The following is a 12,500-nucleotide window of genomic DNA, read 5'->3' on the forward strand; positions in this document are numbered from 1 at the left end:
AGGACACTTTGGACACTCTCAGAAGACTTGTGTCAGCGTTTTCCTTGATTCATTCCCTTTTTGTGCTTCCAAGTTCAAGGCAAACCAGGTGACCAGTAAGCAAGACAGACCGTCTCCAAAAGTGGCACAACACTGTGAGAAGTGTGTGACAGGGAAGGAGAGGATAGGCTACCTATAAGATAATGGCGATTATTCTTAGATGACATTATCACACATGATTATGTTCTCTGAACTCTGTTCCTGTCTCTTTCTGATGACACTACGCCCGCTGTTGCTCTGTTCCTGTCCCTTTCTGATGACACTACGCCCGCTGTTGCTCTGTTCCTGTCTCTTTCTGATGACTACACCCGCTGTTGCTCTGTTCCTGTCCCTTTCTGATGACACTACGCCCGCTGTTGCTCTGTTCCTGTCTCTTTCTGATGACTACACCCGCTGTTGCTCTGTTTCTCCTGGACATCAGCTCTTACTCGTGCAGATGAAAATCCCATCCCATGTGAGGGAGTTGGTCAAAGTTTAGTCAACCTCCCTCACTCTTTCTCTGTCTCTCCCTCTCTCACACACACACACACACACACACACACACACATGCACACTCTCACCGATTCTTCTCTCCGCTGCCCTCTACTCTCCTCTCCTCTCCTCTGTCCTCTCCTTTCCTCTTCTCCCCTCTGCTCTCTGTTACTCTCCTCTCTTCCCCTCTCCTGTCCTCCCCACACACTTTGCGCATTTTCCGTGGTATTTATCAAACCAGATCCGCGCTGGGCAATCTGTGTTTACTCCGCCCTATATAGGGCCTGATTTACTAACATGCGACCGCTGCTTAATCTGCGGTCGCACATTAACGCACTGTGTTTTTGCGCATTTTCCGTGGTATTTATTTAGGAAGAGAAAATGAAGGTTCAGCGAAGATGAAGATAGATATATTGGTTCACGTTCGCTCAATCACTGAACCTGATTCAATGTGTGAATATTGTTGTTCTGCCCGCCATCACCTACAGCGAGATGTTTAAAAGAACACGATAATAAAGAATATGCTATTGGTGGCATTAATGCATAAACTGTCTATTATAATAATATAGATGTGTACATGGCGAGATCAATAATTTCTACAAGGGACATGGGTTCACTACTATATATATATTTCAAAAAAAGTCCTGTTTGATGTCTTATTTCAGCTATGGCAGTGGGGAAATGTATTGACCAGTGCGCCGTAGCAATGCGTCGAGTACCTGGGTGAATATTTGGCTGAGTGAAGGCTGAGATATACCAACTGCTGATGCTATAACTGTTTGAAATGATCCGATGCCAATATTTACAATGTTGTCCGGAGTTTAATAACTGATGGAATGGAATGTGATCTCCGGTTGGAGGGTTCGATGTCGTCTCTGATCTGGTTCAGTAATTGAAGTATTGCGTTTGCGTGGCTGGTTAACCTGTACCGTCTAATGATTTGTGGTTCGCTTAACTGAAAAATTGTTATACAAGTTGAAACAAATATTTCTGTGCATTGTCTCTGTCTATGTCTTCGCCTTGTTCTTATAACTGCTGCCTTATCAATGTTTTCAGGCTCAGTGGAAATGCGCTTCCTGGTTAAGACGTGCTTTTATGAGGCGGAGAATTATCCCGCAAATTAGAGACGTGTGCTTGCAAGGCAGTTTTAGTAAATACCACGCAATACATCATAAGGCGCACTTACCTTCTCTCCTCCCATTAAATTGCGCTTTACGCCCACGTTCCACCCACGTTTCCACATTCACACCCCCAAAGCGTTAATATGCGACTCAACTCAAATGCGCCCCCTTAGTAAATACCGTTTTATGTTTACGACAGAAATGGGCGCAATCCTGTTAGTAAATCAGGCCCCTAGTGTCTCTGAGAAGAGAGAATGTGTGTGTGTGTGTGTATGTGTGTGTCTGTGTGTGTGTCTGTGTGTGTGTGTGTATGTGTTCACTGTGTGTGAGGGTTCAGTCTGCTTCATCTTCACATAAAGTGTCTCTGAGGAGGGATAATGTTTGTGTGTAAGTGTAAGTGAAAGTGTGTGTGTGTGTGTGTGTGTGTGTGTGTGTGTGTGTGTGTGTGTGTGTGTGTGTGTGTGTGTGTGTGTGTGTGTGTGTGTGTTGTGTGAGGGTTCAGTCTGCTTCATCTTTACATCAAAAGTGACTTTTAGGAAGGAGAGAGGCTGAACGTTATGAAAGCCACGTTTTGGCTCTGGTCTGTCCTCCCATCTAAATGCCAGATGGGTACCAGAAATGAACGCGTCTGTGTGTGTGTGTGTGTGTGTGTGTGTGTGTGTGTGTGTGTGTGTGAGTGCGTGCGTGCGTGCGTGCGTGCGTGCGTGCGTGCGTGCGTGCGTGCGTGCGTGCGTGCGTGCGTGCGTGCGTGCGTGCGTGCGTGCGTGCGTGCGTGCGTGTGCCTGCGTGTGTGCCTGCGTGCGTGCCTGCGTGCGTGCCTGCGTGCGTGTGTGTATGTATGTATTTATTTCACTTTGTGGTTGAGTTTTATGGGAGGGTTATGTGTGGTTTACGTAAGTGTATGTCTGAGATAGTAAGTAGTCTGTGTGTTTGTGTGTGTGTGTGTGTGTGTGTGTGTGTGTGTGTGTGTGTGTTTAAGATAAACGGTAGAAAGAAAGGCTGTCTTATTGGTATGTGTGATCTCATAAGTCTCATGTGATTTAACATGCTCTGAAGACCCTTTTATTGGTTCAATTCCCCTGTATTATTCTGCCCTCTCTAAGATTCTCCCTCTCTTTCTCTCTCTCTCTCTATCATTCATTTTTCATCCATTCCCCTCAACTATCTCTTTCTTTTACTAATGCCTGTTATATTTTAATTTATTACTCTCTCTTCACTGCTGTCTCTCTGTCAAACACAGTGCTCTTGGGCAAATGGATCTTAAATCAGAGAAATTCTTCTGTCTAATGATACACACATTCTCTCACACACTCTTCCTCTCATATAACTTCCTGTTATACATTCACACACACACACACACACACACACACACACACACACACACACACACACACACACACACACACACACACATACACATACATATACACATACACACACTCAAACAAACAAAAACACACTCACACTCACACACACACACACACACACCCAAACATACACATACAACCACATACACACATACATATACCTACACTCACACACAGACACATACTCACACACACACACATCATGTAGAAAACTCTAAGTGGTTACTTGTGTTTTCTAACTTCAATGTTCATTCTCAAAATATTTTTTATCTGCTCCTGTCTTTTCTCTCTCTCTCTCTCTCTCTCTCTCTCTCTATCTCTCTCACATACACACGCCGGCACGCACGTAGCACGCACACACACGCAGTCCACATATGTGTAGTTCCTCAAATGTTTTGCTCAAGTGACTATTGAGATGGAGGGGCTGCTGTCCCCTATTCAATGAATGATTACCTTTAACGTTTCTGTGTGTGTGTGTGTGTGTGTGTGTGTGTGTGTGTGTGTGTGTGTGTGTGTGTGTGTGTGTGTGTGTGTGTGTGTGTGTGTGTGTGTGTGTGTGTGTGTGTGTGTGTGTGTGTGTGTTGTTTTGTATACAATGAGGGATTACCTGAAAGCGTGACCAGGCGATAGGATTACAGCATAGCATTTTGTCTAATCCTGCCTCTGTGGGATTACTTCATGAAGGACCTGAGTAATCCATCACAACAATGGCAACGCCAGCGACAATAGGATATAGACTCAAAGACTGATCAGGGCGATGGCTGGCCTGAAGTTAGCCATCAACCAAGAACAACTTTCAGTCTGTCCCTGTATTTTGACAACAAAGTGGTCATGTGCTGGTTTTGCTTTGGCATGGAGCATAATATTGTGTTTATAGTATGTTTTGCTGGTTTTGTTGTGTTGGGGTTGTTAATTTGTTTTTATAAGGTTTCAACGTGTGCGTGCCATTTTACCGTCATTTGCATTCTTCAATGTCATTGTTCTCTGCCAGTGTTCTCTGCTGTGATTGGCTAATGGCCGGAGGACTGCCTGATGTGCTTCTCTAAAGCTGCCTGGAGTCTTTTAATGGTTGATTTATGAGTGGAATAAATCATCATTATTTGGACATGTTGAGGGCAGAGAATGACATACTTTTGTGAGTGAGTGAGTGAGTGAGTGAGTGGGTGTGTGAGAGTGTGTGTGAGTGTGTGTGAGTGTGTGTGAGTGTGTGTGAGTGTGTGTGTGTGAGTGTGTGTGTGTGTGTGTGTGTGTGTGTGTGTGTGTGTGTGTGTGTGTGTGTGTGAGTGAGTGATAGGACCAGACCAGATTCAGTTCCTCTTGGAGGTCTACTCCACTTGACCCATATCGTTGAGAGAGAGAGAAAAGCAAAATCAGAGAGATAGAGAGAGAAAGAAAAGAAAAAAGAGAGCGAAAGAGCAAATACTTGTTGGACATCCATCTATGTCTTAATTAATGATTGTTGGGATTTACAGTCTTTCTATATGAAAAAAAGGATAAAATCTTTGAAAATAACAACACAATCCTGATTCTGGACAGAGTTTCCTTGTCATCCAGCCAACGGAAAATTCCTAAATCCTCTTCATGCATGATTTATTGTATGGGTCTCTGTTCAAGAGGAGAACTGTGTGTATATGTGTGTGAGTGAGTGTGAGGGTGTCCGTGTAAGTATGTGTGTGTGTGTGTGTGTGTGTGTGTGTGTGTGTGTGTGTCTGTGACTGAGTGTGTGTATGTGTGTGTGTGTGGGTGTGTGTGTGAGTGTGAGTGTGAGTGTGAGTGTGAGTGTGAGTGTGTGTTTTGTGTGTGTTGTGTGTGTGTGAGTGTGCGTCTGTGAGTGTGCTTCTGTGAGTGTGTGTCTGTGAGTGTGCGTCTGCGAGTGTGCGTCTGTGAGTGTGTCCGTGAGTGTGTGGGTGTTTATATGTGTGAATTATTATCACCTCAAGCACTCGGGTCTGAGGGTGTGTGTTTGAGTCCAGTGCAGGACTCATGCACATTCATGTTAAATTAGAAACGCAACGCTTTGAAAGCCAAACACTTGTTCATACTCTGCCTGTTTTATGTCAATGGATGACGCCCAAACAGCTAGTCCTGTGCTTATTTCACGATGCTAGCCATCTGTGCGTAAACTTAGCATATGTAGCATAAACACTCAGCTGTAACTATGCGGCATGTTGTAGGTTGTCAAGGTCTATGGAAACACTTAAACTAACAATACGTCTCTCCACTTAAACTAATACAAAACGTCTCTCCACTCGCTTTTCATCGGTTTACTGGTGATTAAGAACTTTGTTTGAGAAGCTTTCTTTTTATTGCAGATTTCATTTTCAGTTTTCAAATGTGGTGTGGTGTGTCTGTGTGTGTGCTTCATCCATTGAAAAGCGAGGAAAAGAGAGCTCCTCTGCTTCTGTCCTAAGACTCCAATTTCAGGGATATCTGTCCACTCTCCTCTCTGTATTTGTGTGTGTCAGTGTGTGTGTGTGTGTGTGTGTGTGTGTGTGTGTGTGTGAATTTGTTCGTGTCTCTGAGTGTGTCTGTGTGTGTGTGTGTGTGTGTCTCTGTGTCTGTGTGTGTTTGTAAGCTTTTGTCCAGGGTTCAGCAAAGCTGGTACTCATGAACAAAGACTGTGTATGAATTGCTGGTGTGTGTGTGTGTGTGTGTGCATGATCTTACGAGGATAATCCTACTGCATCTATCGGTGTGGGTTACTGGCGCTCTTTGATCAGACCAGATTAAGCGACCGTGTGGCCCTCGGACTCTGAAGTTCTGCTATCAACTCACAAGCACCCATGTATTCAAGATATTCAGCGACTTTTGATGCAAGCCAGCGCACACACACACGTACACACACGTACACACACACACAAGTACACACATGTACACACACACACACACACGCATATGCACACACTCCATTTAGCTATACAGACACAAACAAACACACAAACAAACACACACACACACACACACGTACACACACACAGACGTACACACACTCACACGGCCTTTCATGGCAGATGGCATACCCCACTATATGTGCGTATTTTTGACCTGTTGTGCCTGTTGGGGCTATATCAGTCCTGAGGTGTGGGGCTATATCAGTCCTGAGGTGTGGGGTGTGGGGCTATGGCAGTCCTGAGGTGTGGGGCTATAGCAGTCCTGAGGTGTGGGGTGTGGGGCTATAGCAGTCCTGAGGTGTGGGGCTATAGCAGTCCTGAGGTGTGGGGCTATAGCAGTCCTGAGGTGTGGGGCTATAGCAGTCCTGAGGTGTGGGGCTATAGCAGTCCTGAGGTGTGGGGCTATAGCAGTCCTGAGGTGTGGGGCTATAGCAGTCCTGAGGTGTGGGGCTATAGCAGTCCTGAGGTGTGGGGCTATAGCAGTCCTGAGGTGTGGGGCTATAGCAGTCCTGAGGTGTGGGGCTATAGCAGTCCTGAGGTGTGGGGCTAAAGCAGTTATTAGAAATGTGGCAGGAACGACCTGAATGGACGGGATGAAGACTTGAGGAGAGGAGCGAGTGAAGCAGCTCTCTAAAGTCTCTTTTCTTCTCTCACAGTCTTTCTCTCTCTCTATTTTCTCTCTCACACTCTCTCTCTTTGTTTCTTTGTCTCCCAGCCTCTCATATATTCTCCCTCTGCTTCCTTTTCCCTCTCTCTCCTTCTGTCCTTGTCTCTCTTCCTCTATCTGTCCCTTATTCTCTCCCTCTCCTTCTGTCCTTCTCTCTCCCCTACTCTCTCTCTTCCTTTGTATCACTCTCCCTTTGCCTTCCTCTCCCTCTCTCTGTCCCTCTTCTCTCTTTCTCTCCTCCTCTATCTCCCTCCCTCTCTCTCTCTCCCCATCGCCTTCCCTCTCTCTCCCTCTCCCCCACTCCCTCTGTCCTCCTCCCTCTCCCTCCCTCTCTCCCTGTCCCTCTCCCTCTCCCTGCTCCATGTTATTCTTTGCGTTTCGGTGAGAGTTTGTAGCCGCGGCGCAGAAGAAAGTCCCGGCCGGTTTCCTGCGTGCCGCGCCATGCGGCGGAGGCCGGCCTGATTTATGCCGACAGGCTCGAATCAAACGTTGCGGCGTGTTTGCGCGGATACACTGTGCACAGGTACGAACAAGAAAATCCCTGTTAAGTTGTCTTGTGGCACTTTGTCGAGAGGCTCGCCAGGCAGGTGTGGAATGTGGGCAGTCTGTGCGAAGCCCCTGCGCAAAGTGTCGGACAGAGGGGCAGAAGACGGGGCGGTTCGCACGGGACAGGCGGGACGGGGGTGTTGGGGGGGTGCGGAGCGGGGTGCAGGTCCTCTGTAGTCCATCCAGACCCGACGGCACCCGCTCAGGACCCTAGAGGTCATGGACGGAGCCTCTCACTGTCGTTTGGCGCTTGTGTGTGTGTGACCATGTATGCGTGTGTGTGTGTGTGTGTGTGTGCAACCGTGTATGCATGTCTGTGTGCGTGTGTGCACATATGTGTGTGTTGTGCTTGTTTGAACTGTGACCTCTGGACTGGAGGGAGGAGGCGGCAGGATGGAACAGAACATTCACCGCGTGCTTTGATTCCACCGCAGACCCTCAAACAGACAGAGCAGGAAGACTGAGAGATAGAGGGATAGAGACAGAGAGAAGGAGAATGGGAAGAGACACAGACAACCAGAAAGAGACAAAAGAAAGGTTCTTCTAAACAGCAAGGGGGATAAGATAGATCGATACATAGATACAATAGATAGATATAGAAAGAGACAGATAAGCAGAAAGAGAGACAAAGAGAAAAAGAAAGAAACGTTTAAAGAGCAAAAGGGATAAGATAGAATGATAGTTAGAGAGAGAGAGAGCGAGAGAGAGAGAGGGAGAGATAGTGAGTAGGGTGTGGAGCAAAAAGAAAGACAATAGTAATAGAAATAGATAAAAGTGAGAAAAAAGACGAGAGAGAGAGAGAGGGAGTAAGAGAAAGGGAGGCCGATAGATATGAGCTGCACAGATGTATGGATCCCTATGTGGATAGATTGATATAGAGGAGACAGGGCGAGAGAGAGACAGACAAACAGAGAGAGAGGAGGCTATGGAAATCCAGCGGGGACTCTAAGGGCGGTCACTCAAAGCTCTGGCGTCTGCCGTCGGCGACTCAAAGAACATCATCCATCTTTAGTATCCATACTTGAAGATCAAAGGTCAAAAGTCATCCCACTTATGTCACGCCCCCCCCCCCCCCCCCTGTCTGTCTGCAGGACTGCGGCCTGGTCGTCCGGCCGGACCAACCCTGTGGTCTGGAACCCCTGCATGGGTGGAGGTCTTCAGGCGAGGCCCAGGCTTCTGGTTGGCCTCCTTGCTCATCAGGAGACGTGCCTGGTATGACTTTACCAGTTTACTCTTTGTTTTGGCGACACAGGTGACACACAAACACACACACACTCACTCAAATACAGAGTGCAAATGTTTACTGTTGCTATGGCACCTTACAGAAGGACGACCAACAGGGCTGCTCTCCTTCAATCAGGTCTCTATTGTGGAGTGGCCAGACAGGTCCTCAGTAACAGGCACATGACAGCCCACTGGGAGTTTGCCAAAGCATTTAGCCACAATTCCCAGCGGCGTGTGCGGAGGAATTCAGGCACTCGGCATCACTTCATTAATACCCATTAATCCGTACAGTTAAACTTGGTGGTGTCAGCATCATGCTGTGGGGATGTTCTTCTGTGACAGGGACTGGGAGGAATGCAGAAACATATAGGGCAAGTCTGCATGAAAACCTTTTCCAGTGGGCTCAGGTTTAAATTTTAATGACACAACAACCTGAAGCACACTGACAAAAAAAAAGATAGTGAAAAGACAGTGGCTTTGTGAAAACTCTGTGAAAGTTCTAGCCTGACGATGTCATACTCATAATTCTAGTCAGAATATGAGTCTGATACTGAACCATTGGGCTGTGATTATGGGGCGTGTTTCAACGAACCAGGAAAGAAAATGCCTCTTCGCTGAATTGGATACCTAGAACCAATCAGAGCAACGTAGTATTACCATCTGATAGATTAAACTTTTACCTGATCCCGTAGGAAGGACGGCAAAAACATCTTTTCAATCGACAAATGCCTTGATCGCGTTTCTCTGTTCCTCTTTCAAAATGAATGCGCTGTCAATATCTGTTGAGATATGCCTGCTCACGTTACTTAATTAGCACTCAAGGCTAGAAGCTACCATTTGTTGCAATGTTTTTTTTGTCTACGCGTTAGCATAACCTATCAATAATGGTCAAGAGTGCTTCAGTTAAGACCTACAATCCTCGGCAACATTCGTGTTGCACATACACAACTAATCGAGTCAATGTAGACATAAAAAAAGTCGTGTAGATAGCTTAAATCATATAAAATATGTCCCACTAAGCTCCCGAGACGGCGCCATCTTTGTTCGATGTATATTCTATCTATCTAATCAACTCAAGCGTTGGTTGGTCATCTGTCCATCAACGTATAATCCCGCCCTTACAATTTGATTGGTTTAGATTGCTTTCTCAACTTTTTCGAAAACTTAAATCTCTCCCAACTAGCTCAAGTCCAGACTGAATCTCCCAGACCAAAAATGTTGTGGGCGGAGTTCAGGCTGGTATCCAGGCTATGAAAGTTCTGGAGCTGGCCAGCCAATAGAGCATCTTTAGAGAGATCTGAAAATGGCTCTGCACCGACACTCCCCATCCAACCCTTCCAAGCTTGAAAGATTCTGCCAAGAAGAATGGGAGAAACTTCCAAAAGAAAGGTGTGCCAAGCTAGCAGGATCATTTCAAAGAAGACTCAAGGCTGTCATTGCTGCCAAAGGTGCTTTAAATAAGGGTCTGAATACTTACTGTATGTAAATGGGATATATCAGTCTTGTAACAAAGCACTCCAAAAACCTGCTTTATGCTTTGGCATTGTGGAGTATTAGTGTAGATTGATGAGCAAAAAATGCATTGAATCCGTTTTGAGTCTGGAACAAAATAACAAAATGTGGAAAACTTTGTGAATGCACTTAGGAGTGAGTAAGAATACTGATATATTACCTATATTAAGTTTCCATGTCTGTCTGCAGTGGCGTGTGTGTGTGTAGATGGCAGGGAGCTAGGTATGTGTGTGTGTGTGTTTGAGTGTTTGTGCATGCGTGTGTCATTTAAATAGGCAGGGTTAAGGGCTGGATCAGAGGTCAAACTGTGTTGTAAACACAACGCGTCTTTTCACGGTAGAGGGCAGACACTTTATGCAAGAAACACACACACACACAGAGACAGATGGAGAGCAAGAAATGTAGGGAGAGAGAGGGGGGGGGAGCAAGAAAGGGAGGGAGAGAGATAGGGAAGGACATAAAAAGAGTGGGAGAGGTGAAGAGCAAGTAAGGGAAGGAGAGTGAGAAGGGGGGGGGGGGATAAAGAGAGTAGAAGGAAACAATATAATTAGTCTGTCAGAATCGGAGAGGAAGACTGGAAGATTGGAAGAAGGGTTTTTCAAAACATAATTTGTTTATTTGCTTGTTGGAAGCATTACCAGCCATCTACATTGCCTGTCTGTTTGCCTATGTGTCCCTGGGAAAGCTCAGAAGTATACATGACTGTCTGTCTGGAACTTTCTGTGTCTGTCTTCTTCTTGTCTTTGTTTCTCTCCATCTGTCCTTCTCTCTGTCTGTCTGTTAACCTGTCTGTCCTCATGTCTGTCTGCCCATATATCTTTCTGTCTGTCCTCCTCTCTCTCTGTCTGTCTGTTTGTCTGTCCGTCCTCATGTCTGTCTGTTAACCGGTCTGTCCTGCTGTCTATCTGTCTCTGCATATATCTCTGTGTCTGTCCTCATCTCTGTCCTCTGTATGTTTGTCTGTCTGTCTGTGTCTCTTTCTGACTGTCTCTCTGTTGACCTAACTGTCTTGTCTGTCTGTCTGTCTGTCTCTTTCTACCCTCCTTCTGACTGTGTCTCTGATGACCTGTCTGTCTCCATGTGTCCCCCTAGGCCGTTGGGTGGTCCCCTGTTTGAGCTGTTCAGATAACAGGACGTGTGATTGGAGGGAGGTTGCTTGGCAACCAGATGGCTGTTACCACCCCTTGCTGGATCGACCACAACTGCAGCAATGCATGATGGACCGCAAGGTGAGAAAAACACTGAGCAGGTGTCCATGGTTTCCACAATCTCTACTTCAAAAAATAAAACATTTCATATGTATCATAAATATATATATACACGCACACACACACACACACACACATACACACACACACACACACACAGACACACACACACACACATCATACATAAGGTAAATGTGCAGGTCCATGTTGAAGACAGCTGGGTGGGATCTGAACCTGTGGCCCATGCTGCACTTTCCTTAAGTGTTGAAACCCCATTAGCACCTGGCTGGCCCCCATTAGCTGTGCCATCTGGAAAAGATCCAGCCCCGGATCTTAAATCAAATCCCAAAGCAGGGCTAGACCCATTCCAACATGGCCGTTGATTCGCCATCCGAGCAATCGTCTCTGTCGGTGAGGAGAACACAGGAGTAATGATGACACAGGGGTATAGGAAACGGGCCTCTGGCATTGGGTTGTGCCCAAGGAGCTGAAGGCCTTGTAGCCTTGTAGCCTTGTATTGTGGCCATAAGGAAAGGTCCGGAAGGGAAGCGCAGTACAGTGGGTCATCTGTGTGTGGAGCTTCTTGGGCACAAGCCTGAAGCCCAAGCCAGTGGTGAAGCCGTAGCAGGAGGCAGAGAACAGTTCAGCTCCCGCGGAGAGGGCTCTGAAAAACTCCCCTCAGCCTGGAGCTGCCAGGTTCCCACTGCACTAACGCTAATGCTTTCCATACTGCATCTGTGTAGGAGAGAAGCAGAGAGGGAGAGGGGCCGGGAAGATGAATGAGGAGAATGAGGAAGAATGAGAAGGGGAGAGGAAAAGAGGGGGAGGGAAGAGGAGGAAAGGAAAGAAAGGAGAGGAGCAGAAAAGAGAAGAGGAGGATAGAGAGATGATGTTCATAAAGGATACAACTAGGTCATTTTTCCCTGAATAATAAGACGTCAATAAATTGAGCAGGACAGGATCAGTGAGCAATGGGACCATCTCTTTGCCCAGGCGGGTTGTCTTAAACTCTGGCGATGAATGAAAAATAGCTCTGAGATGTGTATTTGGGATTCTGGCATGGTTCAGAGACGTATGTGCGTGTGTTTGTGCGTGTGTTTGTGCGTGTGCGTGTGCATGTGCGCGTGCGCGTTCGCGTGTGCGTGTGGTGTATGTGTGGTGTATGTGTGTGCGTGTGCGTGTGGTGCGTGTGCTCGTGTGCGTGTGGTGTATGTGTGCGTACAGACACGTACTGATGCTCCTGTCCTCTTAGCCTCGGACTCGATAAGTGCCCTTTCTGCAGGGATTTGTTTTCTAACAATTTTTACTTTACTAACTCATTATCACATCAAAGATTTATTAAATGTATGCCAGAACTATGCCTGACAACGGTTTGGGTTCTAATGTTTGGGTTCTTAGACCACAGGATCACCTGTACCTCCCCTTTAGACTTCCCTCACCACAGGAACCGAAGT

The 12,500-nt window shown here is 46.5% G+C and overlaps 1 protein-coding gene across 2 annotated transcripts in view; it reads left to right on the forward strand.

Annotated features, from left to right (window-relative positions):
• The window catches only part of cped1 (cadherin-like and PC-esterase domain containing 1), a 99,622-nt gene that overhangs the window by 78,448 nt on the left and 8,674 nt on the right, over window positions 1–12,500 (forward strand). For both annotated transcript variants that reach the window (XM_080851003.1, XM_080851004.1), the window contains exons 15-16: window positions 8,194–8,314; window positions 10,931–11,067. In XM_080851003.1, the coding sequence (XP_080707129.1) occupies window positions 8,194–8,314; window positions 10,931–11,067 (258 nt within the window). The remainder of the gene's footprint in view (window positions 1–8,193; window positions 8,315–10,930; window positions 11,068–12,500) is intronic.

Source organism: Sprattus sprattus, assembly GCF_963457725.1.
Source record: "Sprattus sprattus genome assembly, chromosome: 14".
NCBI classification, from domain to species: domain Eukaryota; kingdom Metazoa; phylum Chordata; class Actinopteri; order Clupeiformes; family Clupeidae; genus Sprattus; species Sprattus sprattus.